The sequence below is a fragment of the Thamnophis sirtalis genome, unplaced genomic scaffold, assembly GCF_051295495.1.
Source record: "Thamnophis sirtalis isolate CommonGarterSnake01/CBP01778 unplaced genomic scaffold, rThaSir2_p1.2 scaffold_5, whole genome shotgun sequence".
Classification (NCBI taxonomy): domain Eukaryota; kingdom Metazoa; phylum Chordata; class Lepidosauria; order Squamata; family Natricidae; genus Thamnophis; species Thamnophis sirtalis.
Genome location: NW_028261385.1, coordinates 111,524,583 through 111,552,198, shown reverse-complemented (window position 1 = coordinate 111,552,198; position 27,616 = coordinate 111,524,583). Strand labels below are relative to the sequence as shown.

The following is a 27,616-nucleotide window of genomic DNA, read 5'->3' as shown; positions in this document are numbered from 1 at the left end:
AGTATACACTTCCTCTTTCGTTGGGTCTTCCTTGAAAACAATTTATATCCTTCTAGTGGTATGTTCCAATCATGGATTCCATCCCACTAGGTTTCAGTAATGGCAATAATATTGTAACTGCTCTCATAGACTGTCTCATCTCCATTTTAAGGCTATTGAGCCAGTACTGTCCAAAACTGTTTCTGTGATCATGTAACCAGACTGAAAACATGGAACACTGTTATCTTTCCCATTGAAGTGGTACTTATTTATCTACTCACATTTCCATGCTTTCAAACTGCTAGGTTGGCAGCAACTGGGGTGAGAATGGAATATCACTCATTGGCTTTCTAGCTGATAAACCAAGTGTCCTAACCACTGAGTCAGTACATCACCCAATATCTCAACAGTTAAGATTTTGGGCTTGGCTGGAAAGCCAACAGCCCAGGTTCGAGACCTGAGCACTGTGTGACAGGGTGACTCCCATTCTTGCCCCAACCTAGAGTTTGAAAGCATGCATGCAAATGAGAATAGATAAATAGGTGCCACTTTAAAGGGAAATGTAACAGTGCTCTGTGATGTCATGCTGGCCACATGACTGTGGAAACATCTTCAGATAATGCTGGCTCAATGGCCTTGAAATAGAAATGAGCACTGCCCATTATAGTTGGCTATGATTAGCAGAGTAAAATCCACAAGGACTCCTTTACCTCATATACAAGTTCACCCTGTTTGTTTGCCATACTTTGAGCATTAGTGTATAGGCATCTGACCCCTTTATGCCTGATTTTGCATTTGCTTCCTATGTTAGATTGATCTCCTAAAGATTGATTCCCCCCCCTTCTATTTTTAGACTAAATCCCTCCAGATGAGTTGTGACAGTTGTTTTCCAAACACATTTTTCCCAGTTATTGTGAGGTGTAGCTCATCTCCTGCCAGAAATCCTTTTTGTATGTAATGTAGATCATGGTCTGGGAATCCAAAGTTTTCTCAATGAAATCATCCCTTAAGCCAGTGGTTTACTTCTAAAATCCTCCATTCCCTCATTGAATGTTGACTTCTGTTGTATAGATGAGTCTCTTGACATTGTTTTCAGTCTCCTGGTTATATTATTCATCTTCACATGAAAGAGTAGTCAAAATGGGCTTGAGTATTTTGGTAAGCCTCTCTATCACATCTTTGATCTCTGCTCCTGGAAGACAACTTTTTGTGTACATCCCTCTTTTCCAGTCTTCTGTAGTTCCCCTGTGCTACAAGAACTTTGAAAGATTGCATTCAGTGGTTCCAAGTTCACATTTGCCAGCTTCTTTAGAACTCTGGGATGAAAACCGTCTGACCCAGGTGATTTTTACCCATGAGAGGTGACCCTTGAGGAATTTGAATGGAATCAGTCTGAAGTGAAAAGGCAACAGCTGAAAAAATACTTAGTGTATTTTCTTTTCCAGTTCTTATTTCAGATCTTCTTTGCACAAGTAACCTTTCTTTAAAAGGAGAACTGCTAGAGTTTAGCTATCTATGCTAAATGGATTCATAACTGGCTGACCAACCGCACTCAACATGTAGTCCTCAATGGAATTGCATCTACATGGAGAGAAGTATGCAGTGGAATACACCAAGCCTCTGTTTTAGGCCCAGTACTCTTTAACATCTTCATCAATGACTTGGAGGGGGAGGGGGATAGATGCAGTGGTGGGATTCAATTTTTTTTTACCACCGGTTCTGTGGGCTTGGCTTGCTGTGACTGGGTGGGCATGGCTGGGTGGGCATGTCCTGGGTGTGGCCAACTCAATGTCACTTATGCCTGGCCCCTCCCCTCCCAGCCATTCCTTGTCACACCCAACCTCAATGTACTGTATTTTTCGGAGTATAAGACACATTTTTTTTTCTCAAAAAAGAGGGTGAAAATCTGGGTGCGTCTTATACATCGAATACAGCATTTTTTGCCTCCTGAAGCCCCGCCCCTTCACCAAAATGGCTATGCGTAGCCTTAAGGAGAGAGCTTTCAGAGAGCTCCTAGGGACTGGGGAGGGCAGAAATGAGCAAAAAATGGGCCATTTTTTGTCCCCCCAGCCCCCAGCAGTACTCTATAAGCCTCCATAATAAAGCAGACATAAAGTGAAATTTGGACATTAAGTGTGAAACCTACTGGGTCAGGCTGGACAGCCTCTTAGAGCCCCTTTACTTCTATATTAAAGCCACATAGGCAGAATTGCAGCTTGCAAAGAACAGAAAGTCAGTGCCTAACCACAAGATGTCAAAATCTATGTCAAAAGTCCAAGGTTCAATTAAAGTTTGTTAATGACACATACTCCATAAACAAAAGGAGAAGTAAGACCCCATCTCCTTATAAGGTTTTCTCCTCAAAGTAACCACTAAGAAATGTGTTAAGTATTTCCGTGTTGCAATGCTTTTGAGAATGTATAAGAATCCGTGCTTCGATAATGAAGATTGTTCAGAACTTCCAATGCTAAGCCATGGGATAGCTTTCTGAACCTGGCTGCCAAATAAACTTTTCCTGTATCCTGAGAAGTCTAAAGCCTGTCATTTTCTGCAACAATAAGGCTATGCATGCATTTTTTTTTTTACAAAAGACAGGGCCGTTTTTGTGAAAAACGGGCCATTTTTTGCTCTGTTTTGGCCCCCCACCCCTCCAGGAGCACTCTGCAAGCCCCCCCCCCAAGGCTATTCATGCCTTTTATTTGGGGAAAAAACAGGCCTGTTTTTGCAAAAATGGGCCATTTTTCGGGGGTTTGCAGAGTGCAAAAACGTTTTTCCCCCCTTTTGGAAAGCTCTTTAACTGATGAGAATTACATTGATCAAGTGCTGTGCCAGCACAAACAAAGTCTAAAGATTTGTCAGCGATTTCCTTCTCCAGCACATGGATAAATACACCTGGAAACATCTACCTATCTATCTACTCTCTCTCTCTCTCTCTCTCTCTCTCTCTCTCTCTCTCTCTCTCTCTCTCTCTCTCTCTCTCTCTCTCTCCCTCCCTCCCTCCCTCCCTCCCTACCTACCTACCTACCTACCATATTTCTCTCTCTTCCTCTCTATCCCTCTATCTACCTACCTATATACACACATTCTCTCTCCTTACCTACCTATTGTATTTCTCTCTCTTTCTCTATCACTCTACCTACCTACCTACTCTCTCTCTCCCTACCTATCTACTGTATTTCTCTCTCTTCCTCTCTATCCCTCTATCTACCTACCTATATACACACACTCTCTCTCCTTACCTACCTATTGTATTTCTCTCTCTTTCTCTATCACTCTACCTACCTACCTACTCTCTCTCTCCCTACCTATCTACTGTATTTCTCTCTCTCTATCTCCTTCTATTTCTCTCTCTCGGTCCCTCTGCCTGCCTACCTACCTACCTACCTACCTACCTACCTACCTACCTACCTACCTACACACACATTCTCTCTCCCTTCCTACCTATTGTATTTCTCTCTCTCTCTATCCCTCTACCTACCTACATATCTACTCTCTCTCTCCCTATCTATCTACTGTATTTCTCTCTCTTATCTATTTCTATTTCTCTCTCGCTAGCCCTCTACCTACCCACCTACACACTCTCTCACTACCAGGGGTGGGTTTCTCACCCCGTTCCAACCGGATCGGTTGGAACGAGGCCGGCGGTGTCCTCGCACACGCACGCGGCGCGCGCGTGCACGCACGTGGCGCGCACATGCGTACTAGCGTCTGCGCGATGCTCCAGCTGCTCCTGGAGGATTGCGCAGGCGCTGTATGTGTTCTGCGCATGCGTGGAAAGCGCAGAATTCGTAAAAACCGGGTAAGAAGTGGGCGTGGGTGTGCGGGCGCGCGCGGGCGCAGGGGAGGGCGTCGCCGTTCCCGGAAGTTACTTACTTCCGGGTTCGGCGACCAACCAGATCGCAGGGACCGGTGCGAACCGGTCGAAACCCACCCCTGCTCCCTACCTACCTACTGTATTTCTCTCTCTCTCTATCCCTCTACCTACCTGCCTACTCTCTCTCTCTCCCTACCTATCTACTGCAGTGTTTTTCAACCTTTTTTGTGCAAAGGCACACTTTTTTCATGAAAAAAATCATGAGGCACACCACCATTAGAAAATGTTTAAAAAATTTAACTCTGTGCCTATATTGACTATATATAAAGTGTTTTTCCCACGGCACACCTTACACTATGTCACGGCACACTAGTGTGCCACGGCACAATGGTTGAAAAACACTGATCTACTGTATTTCTCTCTCTCTCTCTCTCCCCCCCCCTTTAACTACCTTCCTACCTACCTACCTACCTAACTACTCTCTACCTACCTACCTACCTACCAACCTACTGTATTTCTATTTCTTTCTCTCCCTCTCTATCCCTCTATCTACCTACCTACTTTTTTAAAAATTTGCCTCTTCAAAACCTTGGTGCATTTTATACTCCAGTGCATGTTATACTCTGAAAAATACAGTATCTATAGTTATCTAAAAATGTTGTTGGGTTTTTATTTTATTTTATTATCTACATACTATAGATGTACTTTCATGGACCACTGAAAGGAGGAAATGGCTCACATGCTTTGGCCAAGAGTGTGATAGGCAACAGGCTCTTAAGGGCCTGCCACAAAGAAGGGGGGGGGAAATGTATTTTCCAAAGAAGCAGAAGACAAAACAAGAACAAATGGATGGAAACTGAACAAAGAGAGAAGCAACCTAAAACTAAGGAGAAACTTCCTGACAGTGAGAACAATTAACCAGTGGAACTGCTTGTCTCCAGAGGTTCTGGGTGCTTGATCACTGGAGGTTTTTAAGAAAAGACTGGACAGCCATTTCTCTGAAATGGTATAGGGTCCCCTCCAAAGTCCCTTCTGAATGTTATTCTGACATCTTTCCCAGGTCCTCCACTGAGATCCAAAATGTGGCTGTGATAGTTGATCAGAGCTCCTCTGTTTTTTTATGTGCAACAGCTTTAACATTTAGGATCAGAGCTAAATTAGTTGCTTTTCTATTAATACATAATCCTTAAAAGGGCTCCCCTTTAGAGACCCTGCCTGGTCTAATTCAGAGGTCCCCAACTTTTCTGGTACCAGGAATTGGTTTCATGGAAGAGAGTTTTACCATGGACCTCTGTGTGTGTGTGTTTGAGAGAGGTGGGGAGGGAGGGGGAAGGGGGGAGACAAGTATACAGTTTGGTAAAGAGGCACAGACAGAATTAGTAAATTAAATAGTGGGTGGGCCATGCATGGAGTAAAATAAACGTGGGATTCCCACCAGATGATTTTGCTCCAGTCCAGAGGAAAATCAGAATAAACACACGTGGAAGACTTCACTAGAAAGGGCTTTCTTTTGCTCCAGGAGAAAATCAGAATAAAGAATAGGAAAAGCCTTCACAGGAAGAGACTTTTTTGTTCTGCTCTGGAAGAAAATTAGAAGACACAGAGAAATCTTCACTGGAAGAGGCTCTTTGCTTTTGCTCCAGAGGAAACCCCCAATCAAAGACCTGGAGAAGCAGAAAGAGGGTGAATGACCACCACCTGCACTTTTTAATGGTTCAGCACAGTGATTCCCTTCTAGATTAGCCCTGTGACTTTCTGCTTCTAAGAAAGGAAGGAAAGGAAGGTGGGAGGGGGGAAGAGATAATTCTAACTTACCCTTCCAGCAAAACAAACCAAAGATCCAGCATATTGAGGAAGTGCTGAGAAAACCATAAAAAACCCCAAGAGATCAAACCAACTAAGCATAGCACAATGCCTCTGTTAGAAGAATTTTCTGGTCCATTCCAGTGGGAGAAGCCGATGATGAAAGATTTGAAGACAGCGAGCTACTGAAAAACAGGTTTTATTACAGGAAAGCAATTCAGTGACAGCAAAAGGAACTTCAGCATTCCTGCCTTGCAAGGTGGTCTTCTGGGGTCTCGAGTCTAGATTTCTACATGAGTCTAGTTTTATACATTTTTTTCTACCCTGGGGCAATGTGAATTGATAGTTCTTTCTATTGTGTTAGATATCTCTCCAGGGCTTCCCTTCCTGCCTCAAAAGGTGCCTCTTTTGTCCAGTTTCTATTTTGGGAGATAATCCTACCAGGGACAAGGCCGAGAGTTCCTGTGGCTAGGTGATTTCTATTTTTTGGGAATAATCCCCTCAGAGGCAAGGCAGGGAATTTCTATCATCTATAGACTCTATATTGTCTGGGTTTCTCAGTGGCTTTCTTCAGGGTGAGTGCTGAGCCGGTGTGTTTAACCAGCCTTGCAACCAGGTGATAAGTGCTCTTGGCTGAATGCCCAGACATCTAGTTAAGCTCCTTAGGCTTTCCCCTGCTGCCTGAGGGAAAGGAAAAAAGCAGCCAGAAGTGTTGGTTTATTATTCTATTGTGTTTGCTTGCATTTCTGGTGTTAAAAATATGGTAAAAATATGATAAAAACATGGGAGCTTCACCCGGGTGGAGGGGCACCAGGGTAAATCTTTTGACACCTCTTTGCAAAGAAACCCAGAGCAAACAGTCACTCAGCTTGCAAAGCTCCAAGCAGTGAAAGCCCTTTAAGCACACATACACACTAAACCAAACAACGAAAAACAAGCAGGATGTTGCCAAAGCACATAAGGTATCCTCGGGCATTAAAACAAAAGCAAAAAACTCCAATTGAAGTGAGCTGAGCAGTCTTGGAAAAGGTGCAGACCAGAGAGAGATTCCCTCGGAGACCCAGAGCTTAATGTGACATTCCCACACACACAAACATTGACCATCAGCTATTTCTTACTTCTGCTTAGGGCAAATGAGACTAAGACTGACCACCAGCTGTTTCTTAGCTCAGCTGAGGCACGGGAATCCACTCTGCCACACGAATCAGCTGAGCTAATAAACAACAGAATATAGGAGAGGGGGTAGGTGGGGAGGCAGGTTGGGAGGGGCAGATGGGGGGGTCAATCAAATTCCAATCACTTGGAATACTGCAGCTAATTTTGGTTGCCATGATGTAAAAAAGATGTTGAGACTAGAAAAAGTGCAGAGAAGAGCAACAAAGATGATTAGGGGACTGCTAGAGGCTAAAACGTATGAAGGCTGGTTGCAGGGACTGGGTATGTCTAGTTTAATGAAAAGAAGGACTAGGGGAGACATGTTAGCTGTGTTCCAATATTTCAGGGGCTGCCACAAAGAAGAGGGAGCCAAGTTATTCTCCAAAGCACCTGAGGGTAGGACAAGAAGCAATGGGTGGAAAGTAATCAAGGAGAGAAGCAACTTAGAACTAAGGAGAAATTTCCTGACAAAACAACTAATCAGTGGAACAACTTGCCTCCAGAAGTTGTGAATACTCCAACACTGGAGGTTTTTAAGAAAATGTTGGATAACCATTTGTCTGAAGTGGTGTAGGGTTGTCTGCCTAAGCAGGGGGTTGGATTAGAAGACCTCCAAGGTCCCTTCCAGCTGTGTTATTCTATTCTGTTCTGTACTGAACTGTATTGGGGCTAAGAGTGAACTGAATTGAGTTGAATATGCAGTTGGTAAAGAAGAAGTCCATTCACACAATCCCATCCCTTTATCTCCCAGTTTCCAGACTTTCAATAGAAGTTCTCTACCCAATCTGGGACCCTTCTGTGTTTGGCTACTTGATCATGTGAGGATATACTGGCATTTCAGCAAAGGAAAGTACAGTTTTGCTTCAGACTTCCAGGTAAACATATGAAGACTCAGGGAGCAGAGAGAAGGACTAAATGCACAAAACTGTCTCTATGTGGGTGCTTAAGCAATCAGTTGAATACTTGACCTCAGTTACAAGTAAATCCTAATGCTTAGCTCCATTCTTTGCCTCAAATTCCTATTTTTATAAGCTATAACAATTTACCTAGATTTACAGATTCAATAAAGGGAATCAATTCAGCAATTTTTAATTTTAAAACCATTTCCCAAGATAATTAAAAATCAACTTCATATTCAGAGCTTTCTGTGTGTGTGTGTACATATAGTTAATATCTCACCCATCTTAACTGTGAAAAATGAACAATTTGAACTATGGAGTGTAGGGATAGCAAATCTTTAAGACTTATATCTGCAGAAAATGTCTACATAAAAATGAACAGCCAGTTCTACATAAGTTCTTTTAAAAATAGTATATGTTTGGGAGAAGAATTTTGCCTATCAACAATAGCTCATTAACTCTTTCTTATTACCTCATTTAATTTAGGAATTAAAAATATTCAGATTCACTAACTTGTCAAAATTACCATGCAACACAAAATAGTATCAAACCTACTTTTCATAACTTAATCTAAAACAGTATGTCATTTTTTCTTAACAAATAATATGCTTAGATTTTTCTCTTACCTTGTGACACACAAATAACTGATGCACTGCTTCACAGGCTTGTGAACAGAGTACAGACGTGTGCAAGGAAACTGCTCTTCACGGCATTCTGGGAGCAAACCACAATTCCAATAAATGATCTCAATCACATAAAAATGCCTCAAAAATGGTTGCCAGATAATATTACAATCACATTAAATATTTGCAATCCATCATGTTTAAATAAACTGGAACCAATTTACACAAGTATGATTTGTATTTGCACACTGAAATTGTAACCTGTTACTAAAAATGAACAAAAGTTTATTTTAAATAAAACAAACAAATACTGAGTGGAGGCATCTTCAAAAAAAGGGGGGGAGGGTTGGATCCTGGAAACTACAGACATGAGACCAATACCTGGGACGATCGTGGCAAAGATAATCAAGCATTTCACTAATTTAGTCACTTTATCAAAGAAGACAATAAGTTTGTTTGGCATGATCTGTTTTTAACAAACACATAACGTAACAAAACCCTTTTAGGAATCATCCTGTTCATTTCTAGGTGCTCATAAATACTCTGCTTAATGATCATTACCAGGATTTTCCTGGCTATTGATCTCAAGATGATTGGTCTGTAGTATATGTTGAACAAAGTCATAACCTTGTTAGAGTTGACAGAAACAAGAAAAAGGCAAAAAATAATAAAATGTCCAGTCCTGAAGGATTACCATCTGAAATATATAAAGAGCTGCAAGACCTTCTAGGGCCAATACTATTAGAGGTTTTCAGTTCAGTATTAAAAGAGGCAAAGATACCGGCATTGTGGGAAGAAGCAAATATTACACTTATCCCTAAGGAGAACTCTGATTTGACGGTAACCAAAAACTATAGGCTCATTTCTTTGTTAAATTCAGACTATAAAACTTTCATGGCCATAATGGCCGAAAGGCTAAAAAAATTTATGGGGGAATTTATTTATGTGGATCAGAATGGCTTCTTGCCAAGAAGGCAACTAAAAAATAACACCAGAACAATACTAGATGTCCTAGAATATTATGAAGTCCACAGTGAGAAACAAATGGCTTTGATATTTATTGACGCACAAAAAGTGTTTGATAATGTCAAATGGGTTTTATATTGTGCCAGTTAAAGTACATGGAATTTGGTGAAAACTTCATAAATATGTTTAAAGCAATTTATTGCAATCAAGTGGCCAGAGTGGTAATAATACAACACAGTGCTTAAAAATCAAAAAAGGCAGAAGGCAAGGGTGCCCACTATCACCACTATTATTTGTATTAATGTTGGAGGTTTTAACTAGGATAATTCGAAAAGATGAGCACATTAAGGGTCTAGAAATTAAAAAGGAAGTATTTAAGCTCCAAGCATTTGCAGACGATCTGGTGTTTATTATGGAAAAACTATTGCGATCTGGTATGAGGCTAATGGAACTACTGGGAGAATGTGTGGAAGCAGCCGGTTTGAGGGTAAATAAAGAAAAAACTAAGATGTTAGTGAAAAATATAACAAATGGGCAGAAAAATGAATTGGTTGATAGAATAAACATTCAAATAGCAAAGAAAGTGAGATATTTAGGAATACAATTAACGGCAAGATGTGTAACACTCAAAGCAGATAATTACAATAAACTGACCAAATTAAGGTGAATTTAGAACGGTGGAAAAATTAACAGCTCTCCTTCATGAGGAGAATAGCAACAGTCAAAATAAACATCATACCCAAAATCCTTTTTTAATTTCAAAATATACCAATAAGATTGGAGAAAGAATATTTCAGAAATTTAAGCAAAATGTTATCTAAATTTATTTGGCAAGGAAAGAAGCCCAGAATTAAATTGAAACTTTTGCAGGATTCCAAAGAAAGAGGAGAAATCAGATTGCCCAATTGGGAAAGATACTATCAAGCAGCAGCACTAACATGGGTAAAATATTGGATAGGACTTAAAAATAGAAGACTATTAGCATTGGAAGGACATGGTATAAAAATGGGATGGCAAGCCTTCCTATGGGATGAAAAACATAAAGCCCACCAGTACTTCCAGAGGCACCATATAAGACAAACTATGTGTGGTTAATGATTAAACAATAAAACTACATGGAAAACCCAAACTGGTTATCAATGTTGGAGATGTTCGTGCATCCGAATTTTATTAATTTAGGGAAAGTAATTACTTATAAGGAGATACTAAATGAAAGAGGTGATCTAAAATCTAGAAGAGAATTATATGAGGAAGGAATAGAATAGGAATGGTGGACTTACTTACAAATCCAATCTCGATACATAAACGATAAAAAAACGAGGTATTAAGAAAGAACCCACAGAATTAGATAAAATTTTACTAGGTGAAGAGGAGAAAATGATTTAAAAATTATATCAATATCTATTGGATTATACAATGGCGGAAGAGCAGGTAAAGGAAACCATTTTAGCATGGAGTAGAAACTTTGGTTACAGCATAGATTTGGACAATTGGCAAGACTTATGGGAAAGTTAACTTTAGCCACCTCATATAAGGAAAACTTATACAAGATGTTCTATAGGTGGCACATCCCACCCACAAGATTAGCTAAAATTAACAAAAACTTAATCGCCACAATGTTGGAAATGCAATGCTCCACTAGGGACCTTCTACCATATGTGATGGGAGTGCATGAAAGCTAGGGCTTTTTGGCACCAGATAAGAAAGTATTTGAAAGAGATGCTAAAAGATGGAGTTGAGGCCAGAATTATTTCTACTAGGGATCACAAAAGAAAAACATGGAAAAGATGGACTATATTTAATGCTGCAAATTTTAACGGCAGCAAGACTGGTTTTTGCACAAAAATGGAAAAATGAAGAGAATCCCTCGGAACAAGAAATAATAAATAAGATACTGATGTGTACAGAAATGGACAGACTGACTCTAGAGCTCAAAAACAAGGGTGAGATGGAATATCACGGAATTTGGGACAAATTGTAACAATAGTTAGAAAGGAGGGGAAAAGGCTGGGACAGAAAAACAGACAAGTTAAGAATTGGAAAATATGGTATTAAAAATGTGTGATAGGTAGGAATTGGATATGTATTTGTATGATTAATAATTATGCAAAAGAAAGGATCAATAGACAAGTAATCTGACTGACTATACACACCTATGGAATGGATATAAAATGTAATTGTTGTAAGATCTAATCATTATATGGAAACGTTTATGCCAGAAATGTCTCACTATGTCCAATGTTTTTAATGTTTATCTAATAAAAAACGTTTTTTAAATTTTTTTTATTTTAAATAAAACAAACAAATACTGAGTCAAGGCATCTTAAAAAGGGGGGGGGATGGATCCTGGAAACTACAGACCAAGCAGCATGAGATCAATACCTGGGAAGATCCTGGAAAAGATAATCAAGCAATGAACACCTAGAAACAATCAAAGCTATTACTAGAACAGGGGTGTCAAACTCAATTTAATTGAGGGCTGCATGAGGGCTGTGGTTGACCTCAGAGGGCTGGACAGGTGTGGCCAACTGAGCAGGCATGGCTGACTGGGTGAGAGTGGCCAGCTTGACACCACTCCCCAAACTGCTGACATGTTTCCTCTTCATACTGGGTAGACTGGACCAAAGCCATATTGGCCTGATGTTTCCTCTTCGCATTGGATAGATGTGGGCCGGCCCTTAACATTTTCCAGGAAGGCCCCGCAGGCCGATTCTACAACATTGCAGGCCGGATCTGGCCCATGGGCCTTGTGTTTGACACCCCTGTACTAGAAGCTAACAGAACCAAATAACACAGAAGCAACAAAGATTATTCGGGACTGGAGGCTAAAGTGTATGATGAATGGTTGCAGAAATGTGGTTGTGTGCTCTAATGAAGAGAAGGACTAGGAATGACATGATACCAGTCTTCCAATATTTGAGAGGCTATCACAAAGAGGATATTGCCCTAAGCATTCATATCAATGACAACAATTAATCAGTGGAATGTCTTGCCTCCAGTTGCTATGAGTGCTCCATCCCTGGAGGTTTTTAAGAAGAGATTGGATAGCCATTTGTCTAGAATCATATAAGATATCTTGCTTGAACAAGGTGTTGGACTATAAGACTTCCAAGTTCCCCTCCAACTCTATATTCTACAGAATTCTGTAATTCTGTAAAAGTGGTATTCAAAATACTATTTACAGTCCAATTATTTATCTGCAATGATATTGTATTTTTAGTTAACAGAGAATGTACATAGCATCAAAGTTTAATAATTTTAACAGAATATTGCTTGCATGAGAAATCAATGCAATCATGCAAAAATTGCTATCTCTGCCATTGCCTTTCTTTACTAATGGGATAAAAAATAGATATTTTCCAGCCCTGAGGCCATTGATACGTAGTCCATATCTCTTGACACAGGATAGTGATGATGTTAAGTGGCATTGGTCTTAGTAATTCTGGAGTATTCCTTCAATACCTGAGGCTTTCTAGTTTGGCAATTTCCTCATGGCTTGAAAAAGATCTTTTTTGTTTGGTTCTTTATTAAGGACTGTCATTGTTGTCATCTTGATGGTAAGTCAAACTGCTATAGAGTCCTTCCATATATTCTTCCATACATTATTTCCATCTGCTCCTGATCTTCTGCTGATCACTTAGTACATTCCCATTGTGGTCTTTAACAGTTCCTTGCTATGCTAAAATGCTGGATCACATCATTTTCACTACAGCAAACATGACTTTAGTGTGTCCCTTTCTAGTAAGTTCTTCCAGATGTTGACACTGCTCCTCCCACTGCATATTATTGTCTTTCCTAGCTTCAATTGGAAAAATTGCATCTAGCTTTTTAACTTTATCCTTACTGTCTTTGGCTTTGGCTGCTCTTTACTGATCAGTTATTTTGATAGTATCATCAGATAGCCACTTGTTTGTTTTCTTTGTTTCTGTTTGAGTTACATACGTAGATAAAAAAAGGTGGGATAACAATCTAATAATAACAATAATTTTCAGCACTGCAAGAGATGCAGAAGAGAAGACAATTGCATATCGTATTTAAATTCCTTTTGAGGGATTAGGGAGAGGAAATGGTAATAGGGAATCCCTCTTGCCATGCTTGCTTAGCTGAGATGAAAAACGCTTTCAGAAGATGTGCTGAAACTGTGGTTTAGAACCATAGAATTGTTAGGCTCGAAGTGACATTGGAGGTTTTTTAGTCCAACCCTCTGCCCAAAGACAGAATCCTTATTCCATCCTGAACAAATGGCGGCCCAATCTTTTTGTTTAACCATCAGCAATTGTGCTTCCACAATTCCAGGAGGCAAGTTGTTCCACTGACTAATTGCTTTCACTGTCAGAAAATTTCACTTTAATTCCAAGTTGAATCTCTCTCTCTCTTCCAAAGTGTTAGCAATTCCCCCCCACAACTTGATGTCATCTACAAATTTGATGTGTTCTTTTTCTACCCTCACATCATAAATAATATTGAAGAGCACTATCCCTGAAACAGAACCTAGAGTTACCCCCCTGCATACTTCCCTCCATGTAGACATAATTCCATTGATGACTACACACTGAGTGTGGTTGGTCAGCCAGTTAAAAATCTATCAGGTGGTGATGCTATTTATCCCACATTTTTCTGGCTTACCAAGAAATAGATTGTTGGCCTACTTTGCAAATGCCTTACTGAAGTCTAGGTATAGTACATCCACAGCATTTCACTGATTTAGTCACTTTATCAAAGAAGGCAATAAGGTTTGTCTGGCATGATCTGTTTTTTAACCAACACATAATAAAACAAAACCCTTTTAGGAATCATACTGTTTATTTCTAGGTGCTCATAAATACTCTGCTTAATGACAATTACCAGGACTTTCCTGGCTACTGATGTTAAGATGATTGGTCTGTAATTTCCTGAATCCATTTTTTTTTACTCTTTTGAAGATTAGAACCACAAATTGCCCTTCCTGTCGATATCGTATTTGTAATGTATTTGGAAAGAAATGGCAAATTTTGTTCCAAACTGATTTTAGAGAAAGTTAAAATAAAATTTCACTCTGATCACCCCATATTGATCTTACAGGGATATTGTTGCCATTGTTAACTACTCTCAGGCATCTGAACATGCTGATTTTTTTTATTTAACAATAATTTTTTGAAACAAAAATGTTATAAGCATAACTAGTAAATGATGTGTTTCCTTCAAAAAAGGTAGATGAATTAAACATACCCGTTAAATTATAGAATAAATGTTTGAATTGCCACAAGTCATTTTTGTTCAAGAAACTGCCCAAGGTCACTTGTTGAGATGATAAGACATAGGCAGGCAGGCAAACAGAAGCAGACAGACAGACAGACAGACAGATGATAGATAGATCAGAGAGAGAGAGAGAGGGAGGGAGGGAGGGAGGGAGGGAGGGAGGGAGGGAGAGGGATACTTCAGCTTTAGAAGGAAAACCATATGACTTTCATGGGTACCAAGGAAGAAGTGATAAAACTAAACTTACCAGGAGATGTTGTTGGACCACTATCAGCTGGAACAAAAAAGGGAGAATTATAAAATTAAATTCATATTGATATAAAATGCTATTTACTTCAAATGCTGTCAACTCAGTGAACCAGGTGGATGCATCCATAATAACACCAGGAATGTAGAGCAAATAAATCAAATACATTAAAACAAATGCCAAAACTGAAACAATCCTGTCAAATATTTAAATATTTATTGATTGTTCAGTTTATAATGGAAAATATGGTAAGCATCTCAATGTTATTTATCAATCGGTTCAAACAACATACAATGAATATTTAACAGCACAAACTGCTGAGGATATTTTGCAACTGACTAACCTTGCCTGGGATATTAGTAAAATTACATTTAATTATTAATTATATAAAAGTTTATTATTAAAATTAATTAACATTAAAATTAATTAAAAGTAAGTAATTAAAAGTAATTTAATTTATAATTTAATCAATTAATTAATTTAAGTAAGTAAAATAAGTAAAATTAACTTAACTTACATTAATTAATTAAAATTAAAATTACATTAAAATTCTTATTGATATAAAATGCTATTTGCTTCAAATATTGTCAGCTCAGTGAACCAGGTGGATGCATCCATAATATCACCAGGAATGGACCTCAGTTGGAGGAAAACTAGACAGTTAAATCTAGAATCTTGCTTCCATAAGAAATCAATGCAAAAGTTGGGCTATATATTATAGTTTAAGGTGATTTCACAGATATTCAATGTATATTTCTATACCATAGAGATAACATATTCTAAATTAATGTGTTTAATTTAAATTTCAAATGTGGAAATAACATTTCATGTTCAAAGACTAAATTCATAACTTAAATGTGAATTGATCGGTTCCCCTAGCTTTGTTCTTCTTCTCCCACTAGATTACACCTGGCAGCTGGAAAACATCCTACAGTTATTCTTCCTTATTATGTACTGGCACTGGACAGAGGGGAGGGGGGAGTTGATAGATGGCCAGGTCAGCAGGTTTAACTACTGTATTTGTTAAAATTTGTTTCAGGTTCTGACTGACTAAAAGTGATAGATGCCATGGGGTGGCAGTGTGGTGAAGTGAGTGGAGCTTCAGCTTTTGCCTGACTATCTTTTTGAGAAACCTACACAGTCCTTTTGCCCAGACACAGGAATGACCTTTTAAACATTTCCTGAGCATGCAACCACATATATCTCAAACTCTACCACAGTTGAGATAGTGCAAGGGCAGCTTAAAGTGCTACACACTGGAAGTGATATTTTGTTGTGCATCAGAGTGTCACTTTGGTGCTGACAATTTTGTGGCTGAATTCCCTTGGGACAATCTCGTCAATCTGATTTTCAGGCCTATTTTGGCTGCAGGGGAGAGCTGGCAGTTTTATATTCTTTTTTATATAGATTGGTCAACTGGTTCATCTGTAGATTTTGGAATTGACCCTGTGTGTGCTGCATGTGCCAGGCTTAACAAATGTAGAATTAGAAGGATTCATTTGTTGATTCCTATAGTAGTGATGATGAACCTACAACAAACATGTCAAAGATACCATGCAATAACATTTTGGGTGACATACCAGTGTTCACTAACACCCAACAATACCATTCTCAAAAGCATGTCTATAGTTATATGATTTTCTGAGGCTGTAGATACCTCAAGAGAATGGATCTGCTCTGGAGCAATCTTGAGAGCCTCCAAAAATTATGCAAGAATGGTGCATACTTTTGCCTCATTTCCAGAGGCTGAAGAGGTCAGAGAAGAAAATTCTCTGAAGCCACTTCAATAAAGGTCTCATGCCACCAATAGCAACCTAGGGTAGACCAGAGAGGCATGTCAACAGAAAAGGACAAGGTCTAAAGATAAGCAGTACGTGGCAGATCCTTGAGAGCACTGGGCTGTGGACAATCATGCCATTCCCCAAGAATCACTTCCCTTGGGAACAGTATAAGGTGATTTTTTGGGGCAGGGGGTTCAGCTGTGGCACTAGTGCTGAAATTGAGGCTTGAGCCCCTCTTCAGGTACAATTTCAGCACTGCCAAGTACCATTTTTCAAGGTGGCCTAGATGGAGGTGAGGGGAGATAGAGAATTGTTTCTCTTTTGTTCAGGGGTACTGGGTGACACGCCAGCAGAGTCAAGCTGGAATTTTCTGAATGTTTGACATGCTGAGCCCAAACGTTTTGCTATCATGTTTGTATAGCTTGCCTTCTTAGGGAAACCTCATCCCAATTCCTCAGACCTGAACTGATGTTTTTAGGGTTTACAGCTCCTGCTAAGACTTTCACAATTAATCTCCCTTTCTCAAACTTCAGCTCTTCAGCAGATGCATAGTGGCTACTATTTGGATGCAACTAGCTGGCAGCAAGAAATACTCAGACCTTAAAGTTGTTTCTGTGGTTTAAAAAAATGCAATACATGGAGTAACCAGAGTGTTGTCCATTCGGCAGAGCTGAAATTTCAGCTGAGGAAACTATCAAACACAGCTATTAGAAAGTTGCATGCTAAGCAGTATGGACAGAACAGTATAGCAAAGGAGGTGTTTGGATGTGGTCATTCACCAGTGACGTGCGGTGAGGTTTATGGCTGGTGAGGCACTGACACAGTGGTAGGTTTCAAATTTTTTTAGACTTGTGGACTTTAACTCCCAGAATTCCACAGCCAGGCATGCTCAGTTCCGATTTAAAGCAACAGCATTTGTTTTTCTCCTTTGTGAAAAAGTTTCCTTCATTCTTTTTCTTCTCCCTCCCCCTCCTTCCTCCCTCTCTCCCTCCCTCCTCCCTCTCTCAAACAGACACACGCACACAAAGAAGTTGGATTGGACTATCTCTCCTACCCCCTTCCCTCTCTCACTCACTCTCTCTCAAACAAACACAAACACAGAAGTTGGATTGGAGCCGATCCAAGCCTTTGATTGCAGGCGGAGCCATGTTGCCTTTTCAAACTTGTAATCAGTGAAGCTGGGCTTATATAGTTTTATCCAGCTCTGTGTGTGTGTGTGTGTGTGTGTGTTTGAAAAGGCGTGGCTCTGCCTGCAATCAAACTACACTTGGGGAGGGATCTACACTTGAGGATGAAGTTTGAATTCCTCCCCCTCCCTCTGCCCCACATGTACCTTTTCCAGCTGTTTTAGAAAGGATTTCAACTCTGCTCTTGCCTGTCATCATGAAAAGAAAAAAAATGTAAAAGGAAAAAGGCAAGAGCTGAGGTCAGACTGAGCTAGTTGCTGCCAGAGTCACCATGGATGACTCTGCTTAACTGTTTAAAAAAGCCTCTAAAAAGCGCCCTCTACAGGAGGAGGCAGGATAACGACATGCCTCATCTACGTCAGGAATTTTTAGGCTTTTAACCCTTGCTTAACTCTGCTCGAGTGATCATAAAACGCCTAAAGTCAGACTAGATGAGGCACATCATTCTCCTGCCTCCTCCTGTAGAGGGCACTTTTTTAGAGGCTTTTTTAAACAGTTCACCACTAAGCAGAGTCATCCACGGTGACTCTGGCAGCAACCTCAGCTCTTGCCTTTTTCCTTTTACATTTTTTTCTTTTCATGATGACAGTGGTGAGGCTCTGCCTCCCCTGCCTTCCCTGACTGCATGTCCCTGCCATTCACTGCACCATAAGTCATCTCCGTGAGCTTGTCATGGAATCTGTTATTAGGACAACTGGCGGCTGGCAGGCACAATGGGGGTGGGGATGGGATGGCAGGCACAATGGGGGTGGGGATGAAGCAGCGCAAAACATTGCTCAACCCTTCTGCACATGTGTCATCTATAACAGCCAGCCCCAGAAAGGAGAGTTTGTCTATAGTGCAACGAATAACAGGCATTTGGGAAGTGGGCAGTTGTGCTGTACACTGGAGCATCACACTGAGTAACCTCTTTTCACAAACTGTCAACTATTTTTAACTGGGTTATATGTAAGATTTTTTTTAAGTATCCTGGTAAACAAGTGACAGACCTAGGACAAAGATTAGTCAGAGTTGTGCTCTTTTGATGTACCACACTGCCTCTCCAGCACTTCTCATTTGTAAGTTGAGCTGATGATTCTGTCAAAGCCAGATCTTCAAAACAGAGCTCCACTTGAAGAATTGGCACATAAAGGGGAAGATGCAGGCATGAGTGACCCAGACTTCATTAAACTTGAGTCTTCATCACTGGAGGCTTTTAAGAAGAGACTGGACAGCCACTTATCTGGAATTGTAGGATCTTCTGCTTTGCAGGAGTTGGACTAGAAGATTTTCAAGGTCCTTCCAACTCTGTTATTCTGTAATCCTGTTAAACTGCATACAGTACTTTGGAAGCCATACATGTAGTAAATGCAGTACATGAGTCAGTCCTGATGCTTACCATGGATGTAGAAAAAGTAGGAAGAACTCACCTAAGTCATTGTCTCGATCTGTGGGTAATTCCAGAGGCCCTGAAACAAGAGGCAATGGGCTTGGAGACATCTGTTGCACAGTATGCAATAATGCAGCAGTGACAGTAATGCACATCTGACTAGCATGTTAGCATATTTAGAGATAAGTCAGGTGTGCTGATGAAATCTTATTCCCATTTTCATTTTATTGCCCTTAGGAAAGCTCTACCTTTTAAATTTTGAAATATATCTAGAATATTCATGCTTTTGTATTGCAAATGACTCCTGGTCTGAATGAGAAAAATAGAATAAATAAAGACATCAGGAAAGGAAGGAATGAAAAGAAAAAAGGAGTGGAGCAAGAGAGGAATTGATATCTTTCCCAAACCATGTATGTCAAAACCCTTTGGAAGAACCTATGATATAAGTGATGTAAAGATTTGTATTGCAAGTATGCCTGGGGCAGGCTGTTGAAAGAATACGTCACCTTAATCACAATTTGTGAATAACAATGTAGAAAAATGAATTTAATCACTTGAATCATTAAGCTATGCAGTGCAGTTACAAGAGGATAAAGTGAATTAAGAAATGAATTATGAAACCTGGAGAGAAAAAATGAGATCATCCTCCAGCTAAGCCTGATTGAAATCAGAAATTTAGTAGCAATTTTCAACCCAAAATTCAATTGCTAGGGAAAAGCTTTCATCTTTAACAGTTTTACCAACTTCAGTTCAGACCTCCAACTGTCTGAATTGTAGGAAACAGAGCATATAGTACAAGAGAGTAGCTGCCCCTATTTTCAACTCGCAGCTCTGTACAAATCTATGGATTTACAATGAAGCCAAACGCATAATTCTTCAGAATGAAGGATTCAGTTATTTGAATCATTAAAAAAAATATGTTTGTGTGTGTCTGTGTCTTTGCCTAGATTAGTGCCTGAAGCTTTCTTGGCAACTTTTTCAGAAATGGCTTGCCATTTCCTCTTTCCTGGGGTTGGGAGAAAGTGACTGACCTAAGATCACCCAGCTGGATTTGTGCCTACAGCAGGACAAATACTCCTAGTCTCTGGATTTCTAGCTTGATGCCTTGGTCACTATATCAAAATATCTACATTATATCAAACGTTAATATATTATGTATGAAACTAGGTCAGAATTTCCATACAGTCACACATCAACTTAAGCATTAGTATAAAATCAATCAAAATGTACCTGCTGTTGTTTGAGCAACAACTCCCAGCAAAAGCCACTCTAAATAGAAAGAAAAAAGTTATTTCTTATTTGTATACATGAACATAAAATAATTCTTACAAAAAAGTCATGGTTTTTTCCCTCTACTTTTTGGGTTATGGAACTACAGTTTCAGGCTGCTAAAGAAGTATTATCTTAGCCATTGTAATCCCATTATTGATTTTCATTTTGTATAGTTTAACTTTCATGGTAAACTGTAGGATTTGGTTCAGGGAGCTGCAAGGAACATCATCTATTCCAAGATACCTAGAAAATATCACAGTTAAAGCTAGATATGACATAGATGACTGGACTGGATCTTATAAGTTATTTTTTCTTTACATTAAAATATAGGTAAGGAGGAGGATGCATTTGCTCATTTTATGAGGGGAAAAGCATAGTGGGAAGATGTGTTAGTTCTCTCTACTCTTTGATACTTGCAAAAGAAGAAAAATGGTCAAGGATCATGACCACAATATACAATCATGGCAAAAGACATAATTTTCTTTTTAATAAATGTTTGATGGCCATATACTTATGAGAATAAATTTCTCTAATCAAAATTAGCATTACTGCAAAGTAAAATAGCTAACTTTCTTCTCCCTATCTCAGTAATAGTTGCCAAACATAAAAAGTCCCCATATTTCTGTTGAATTCTGAAGAAAAAGCAAATTTTGAATTGTGCCACAATTTTGTGTTAGGTGATGCGGCTCATAATGTTCTAGTAGCTAAATTAATACTGAATAGAAGCAGAGGTGAGGCAATTTGAATATTCATATTTGGCCAATAGAAGCAGGCTTGTAGCTTCTGTGGTGCTATAATTTCTTTGGACTATCTGTCAGTGTGCTTTTTCCCCAGCTCAAATGTCATAATCTACACTTTTAAAAATAAATATTTATTAAAAACACCAAAGAACTCTCAGCTCCAAAAAACCAAAAACAAAACATGAATTCAGCAAAGATATCCTGGAAACTATTAGTCCTCAGAAAAGACATTTTGATAGGCATATGTAAGCACTACTCATCCTGTATAGGGTGAAATTATAAAGCAGAATTCTGTTTGAGAATTCAGGAATTGACAAACAAAAACCACAGCTATATATTGTTTTATATCAGTTTAATCATCATATGTTCTTGCATGAATAATTAGAGTTGTTACTGAGTGATAGATCTAAGCATTTTCTGTTTGAAATTCCAGCCATCCCATAGAACAGGTCTCAATGATTCCTTAGAAAAAAATGCTTAAAATAAATATTATACTGAAAGCTCATATACAGTTAATTTAAAGTAGGTCTATGAATTTAATCTGAGACCATGCAGCATGAGTGAAGCAATAGAGGCAACACAAGGAAGATTTACACATTATATTAAATCATGGTTTATTTACTATGATTTCTTGAATAACCTACCATTGGGATAACAAGCTTGTTAATGCATTAAGCATGTTTTATAAACCACACTATCATGGCTCACACAAAGTACTAAATCAAATCAAACAAGGCACATTATGACAAACTTAACTTGTGAACTCAGCCACAGTTATAATGTAAAAAAGATACAAGTTCACAGCCATGCAGGACCCCAACTCAGTTCCCACTAGATTCCTTTTCCCTACAGAATCTGTTGGGAGAAGTTAATGTATATCATTTGTAAGATGCAAATAACAGAGAGAGCTTTTTTCTTGCAATCCGAATAACTGCTGACTGTTTCATTTCAGTATGTAACAAAATAAATAGTAACTGATACTTCATTTGCACAATATACTGGGGTGTAGGGTGGCTTCTCTGATTTGGTATGAACGCACACTATATAAGTTCACAAGTTTATCTAAGGAAGATTGGGGTGCTTGCAGGTAAGGCTCAGGCTGTGTACATTTTGCCTCCTTCACATTTTGTGTAGGGAAATGGAGAGATTATATCATAATCCACATGGATTTTCCAATCTTTCAATCCATCATTTTTCCTACCATAAAAAATACACTAAAGAGAAAAGTAAAGACAGCTGCTCCATAATCTGTAGTTTAGTAATTCTGCAAATCCTGCCTCTAGAGGTAGTCCAATTAAATATATATATTTATACACACACACACACACACACACACACACACACACACACACACACCATTGGCTAACACAAATTTAATGTGGAACAGAAGAAGTGTTGTACTTTGCCAGTGTTACATTACTCACCAGATGGTAGGACAACAATAACTAGGAGGCACAGCAACATCTGAGTTCCACAGGCCACCATCCCTGCAAAGTGAGAAAGAAAGAGAATAAATGGAAGTTCCTTACGTATATCTTACATATCCTTCCCTTTCATTCACCGATGTACAACAGCAACTGAAGGTTCCTTAATCTCCCTTCTCAGCTGCTCAGCTGTTCTATCTGAAAACCAAATAATTTGAGTTCCTTTCCATCCTTATCTCCTATCAATTTATTTTCTGATTTTGGTTGTTAATTGCATCTCCATCATCTCCTACAAAAATAATCCTCTGTTTTTGGGACACAACCCTCTCCACTCACTGCTGTCCATGAACTCTGCTTCTTTTCACTGCATATGCGTTTCTTTCCTCTTCAACTAATCCCCTATTTTGGCCAGAATTCCTAACCACTCCCAAATGTTTTTATTTGGCTTGTCTTCAAATTTTAATTAAGAAAAGTTAGAAAGCTTCAATATCATCATCCCAATGGAATGAGGAGAAAAGTGTGGGGGGAGGACTCTTTCCTACCATGATCTCATTCCAGAATGTATTGTAACTGCAAAGATTTGAGCGCCTCCTATTCCCACTGGATGAAAAATAGACAGGAATGGAGTCTCACTGTCTCCCTGACATGTATGTCCTGGTTCACCCTGCCCTTGGAACAATAAAGAAGCATTTGTTTTTCCAAGAAAATTCTCTCCTATACAACATAACCTTTTCCCAAAAAAACATACAAATAAACCATAACTGGTCTTAAGACAGGAGAAGAAGCCATGCCCAAGTAGTGGATCAAAAAGACAAATAAAATGTTAATAATTTTAATCATAATTAGTATTTTAGTTTCACAGAGACCACTATTGGAAATTTCCATCTTAGGGACCAACATGTTTTGACATCAGAGAATTATTCTTTCCATCTTGATATTCACATTATTTGCTTGTTTTGGTTTTTTTTAAGAAAAAATATATGCACTAGAATGGAATGGAGCTGGAAGGAACCTTGGAGGTCTTCTAGTCAAGCCCCCTGCTCAAGCAGGAAACCTATACTGTTAGGAATATAATCTAACGGTTGGGTTGGCAATATATAAATCATGTAACAATGCTATACCTGTTTCTTTAAATCATATTGTAAAATGTGATTGGTTGCTGTTTTCCTCAATCGGCCATAAGGGGGAGCCAGAATGACTGTTAGCTCTCTGTTTGTTAGATGCTGGGCTGATCTGATCTGAGTGTATTGGAAGCTGGCTGTTAGAAAGTGCCGTGAGCTATTGTAAGTTTTGCAACTGCTAGCAAACTTTGTGTACCGGACTGATTATATGATTATGGACTATGTTATTTGGACTATCCCTTAATTGAAAGACATTGATGACTGACTGTCTTATCCGTGTATGGCTTGGACTGTTTGATGGACTCTGATACCTCTATTTCCACGAAAGTAAAAGCCTATTTAAACTGCAGTGTCTCTGTATGCTGGTTTGTGTGTTCTCCAACAACACTCTCACAATGCTTCTCTTAACGTACTCGCTCTCCCAATGAGGAGCTTACCTAATATATACCATTTCAGATAAGTGACTGTCTAGTGTCTTCTTTCAAACCTCTAGTGATGGAGCACCCACAATTTCTGAAGGCAAGCTGTTCCACAGATTAATTGTCCTCACTGTTAGGAAGTTTCTCCTTAATCCGAAGTTGCTTTTCTATTTGATTAGTTTCCAACCATTGTTTCTTGTCTTGCCCTCTGGTGCTTTGGAGAATAATTTGGCCCACTCTTCTTTGTAGCAGCCCCTCAAATACTGGAATATTACGATCATGTCACCTCTAATTCTCCAAATCATGCAGCCGTTCTTCATGTTGTCAATTCTGGGCTCTGGTCACTTTCCAAGATAAAATAGAAAATAAAATTAAATAAGACAGCATTGAATCAATAGCTTTAAAAGACCTGGGAAAAACACCCATAAGTAGTGAACCTCCAATATACTCCATAATATCAGCTCTAGTCCAAAGAAATCTAAGTTAGAGAGCTTGATTATGCTCTGCCTTTTCCAGATGTGAGGATGTGGATTTTCACTGCCATTTTAAAAAGGAAAGGTGAGAATGGGTTGCTCAGGTGGTCATTTTCTTTTTGGGATAGTAGGGTATCAGATCCCTAGAAGTGATACTTCCATTCAATTGGAGGAGGGGGCCCTTGGAATCAATTTATTAGCAGTGCCTGTGACAACTGATATTTTACAACTGGTTTCCTGGTGCCAAAGTGCCTTGAGATCCCCTCACCTTTTGGGGGAATGTTTAGGATGGCCATGTGGGACGTTTCACTTTAATGTCTAACGGAAGACAGCCATGGGAATATATATTTATTCAGCTCTCAGGGCAGTTGATAAAAGAAACATCTTCACACTTGTGTATTGGCTAAAATCTGCATTCTAACTAATGGAAGGGGTCTCTATTGCTTTAATTCCACTTGCATTGCCTAAGGGGATTCAGATGTTGCTTTGAATTCAATGGCTGCCATTCTACATAATAAAAGGTTCCTTTTGAAATACTCCATTTCAAGACTCTTCATTTTCTTAAGTTAGAAGAGGAGCCCTTACATAGGGATTTGAAATGATTCTTTTTCTCTCCATTTGGTAATACTGTTCACTGAAAAACCCAGTTATATGAAGACTTTTCCACTATATTTTTTCAGGTATTTTTCTATATTTTCCATATTTTAATTTTTTTAATGTGAAAGACAAGGCTATATGTGTGTACATATGGGTATATGTGTAGAATAATCTCAGGACAATTTTTAGTTTGAAAAAAAATTGGCAGTTAAAGTGTATACATACACTCATGATCCCAAATATATATTAGAGTATAATATCTAATGAGGCTTCCATGTTTTTCTAAAACAGTTGTTTTGTGAGAAAATAGGAGGAAGAAACCATGAGTGCAGCTTTGAAAGAAAAATAAGATATAAATAAGAAATAAATATCACTGACTTGTTCTGGAAGCAGAATATTTATTTTATTTATTCATGCATTTAATTTATTAAATGGTAATTTATATCATCCCCCCAATCCTGCTGTGCTGCCTCATGATGGTGGCAGTGGTATTCCTGGGGGGATAAGTAAAAAATGTCAGGAGTTGGGAATTCCCAGTAGGGTTATCCAAGGCAAAAGCAAGCAGGCACCTCCATTTGGCAGAATTGACACAGGAAGATTCTGGAGGCAGAAGATCAATGTAGTGACAATGGCAAAGAAAGCAATACATACTGTGTAAAAAAGCACTCCTGTATCTTTATAAAAAAAACTCACATGGATGGAAAATATATAACGATTGATGATATACAATAGTGCTGGATGATAGGGCCTTCAGATCTAGCGTGTTTCCCCAAAAATATGACAGGGTCTTATTTTATTTTTACTTACAAAATATGGCCTTGGGCTTATTATAGGGGAGGACTTATTGTTTTGGGGTTGCCGGGCAGCTGCTCCCTTGCAAACTGGCTCCCGAAGAGCCAGGCACAGCCTCAGGGGCGAAGCAGCCATGAGGTTACCAAGCTCACAAGCAGCTGCCCAGCAACCCCGCTCTCCAGCCAGGCAGAGCACCATTCATTGACCTAGGGGGTATCACTAAAGCACCAAGCCATGTGGCGCTCTGCCCACTCCACAGCTCCCACGGCTTGGCACATTCGGGATACCTGCTAGGTCAGTGCATGGAGCTCTGCCTGGCTGGAGAAGAGGGTTGCGCGAGCACCTGTTCTGCGAATGTGCTTAGTCACCTCATGGCTGCTTTGCACCTGAGGCTGAGCCGCGCTCTTAGGGAGCCAGTTCGCAAGGGAGCAGCCACCTGGCAACTCCCCCCTCTGGCCAGGCAGATCGCCACTCCCCAACCTAGCAGTATCCCGAAGGCAGCAAGCAATGTGAGTGCCTTTCTCCCCCCCTGGCTCCTGTGGCTTGGCGCCTTCAGGATACCGCTATGTTGGTGAGCAGTGCTCTGCCTGGCCAGAGGGGGGGGTTGTCCAGGGGTTATATTTTTGGGGGTGGGCTTATATTTTTGCCCACGCGAAAAATGTGGCAAGGCTTTAGTTTCAGGACAGGTCGTATTTTCCGGGAAACACAGTAATGATACTCAACATGATACTGAGGAAGAGCTAAGGATCTTTCAGAGTAATAAAGGTATTTATGATGTGGCTAGATTACAGCTTTCAGGTCATCTAGCTGCCATGCAGAAGATAAAATCCAAAGCTGCAAAAATAAAATTATAACAGAAACCTTCACTGTAAAAAGTATGAACACAGGAAATCTCAATACAATGAAAAAGTAAAATAAAACAACAAAAAAATGACATTTTAGGCATCAGTGAATAAAGATGGACTGAGATCAGACACTTTCAGGCACATCATTCATTAGAACATAAAACACAGAGAAGAAATTCTATTGTTTTTATAGTTAGGAAGGGTATAGAAAAAATAGTACTTTATTACAATGCAATCAGTGACCAGGCTGTCACTAAGAGGTCTATGAAAATTAGAGGTATCTGTATTCAAGTATATGTGATGCTACAAAAACTATAAGCAAACACAAAAATGAGGGACTCATTTAGACTAGAGACGGAACCCAATTTTCATTCTTTTTGAACATGACTGAATCCCCGTCCTTAGAATTGCTTTGCATGCATAGAAAAACAGAACAAATAAGAAAGGCAAACCAGGAATAAAAATCCATGGTTACAAATCTGGATACAGATGGAGGCTCTGGAAGTTAGCCAATCAGCTGGGAGATCGTGTAATGACATTGGTTAAGAGCAGAAAAGCCAAATGCTTCTGAAGCCAAACATCCTCCCTTTGGCTGCTTCTTTGGGACAGGCGGGACCAGGCTCTAGAGAGCAGGGGAAGAATGGAATGTGTAGTGGAGGGGGGAAGAGGAGAGGGGCATTTCTGGGCTTCCTTTACCTTTCTAGCAGCTAAACACAACCCAGTAGAGGGTGGTCTAGGGATGAGAAGGTGGGGGGAGCCAGCCACCATGAAGGTGTGTCAGATTTATAAACTGCTACTTCCCATCTAATATTTCCCCTCACTTTTTCCTTGGGTTTGAGCCAAAGGTTTTACAGTTTTCCATATGTGTCTCC

At 39.4% G+C, this 27,616-nt stretch overlaps 1 protein-coding gene across 1 annotated transcript in view; it reads right to left on the bottom strand.

Annotated features, from left to right (window-relative positions):
- MFAP5 (microfibril associated protein 5) overlaps positions 1-22,905 on the bottom strand; it is a 40,259-nt gene extending 17,354 nt beyond the window's left edge. Inside the window, exons 1-6 of the mRNA XM_087716582.1 lie at positions 22,834-22,905; positions 22,498-22,560; positions 20,292-20,330; positions 19,102-19,140; positions 14,725-14,751; positions 8,277-8,364 (exon numbers count right to left, since the gene is read on the bottom strand). Coding sequence (XP_087572708.1) covers positions 8,277-8,364; positions 14,725-14,751; positions 19,102-19,140; positions 20,292-20,330; positions 22,498-22,560; positions 22,834-22,843 — 266 coding nt within the window. The 5' untranslated portion in view covers positions 22,844-22,905. The remainder of the gene's footprint in view (positions 1-8,276; positions 8,365-14,724; positions 14,752-19,101; positions 19,141-20,291; positions 20,331-22,497; positions 22,561-22,833) is intronic.
- Between the last annotated feature and the right edge of the window lie 4,711 nt (positions 22,906-27,616).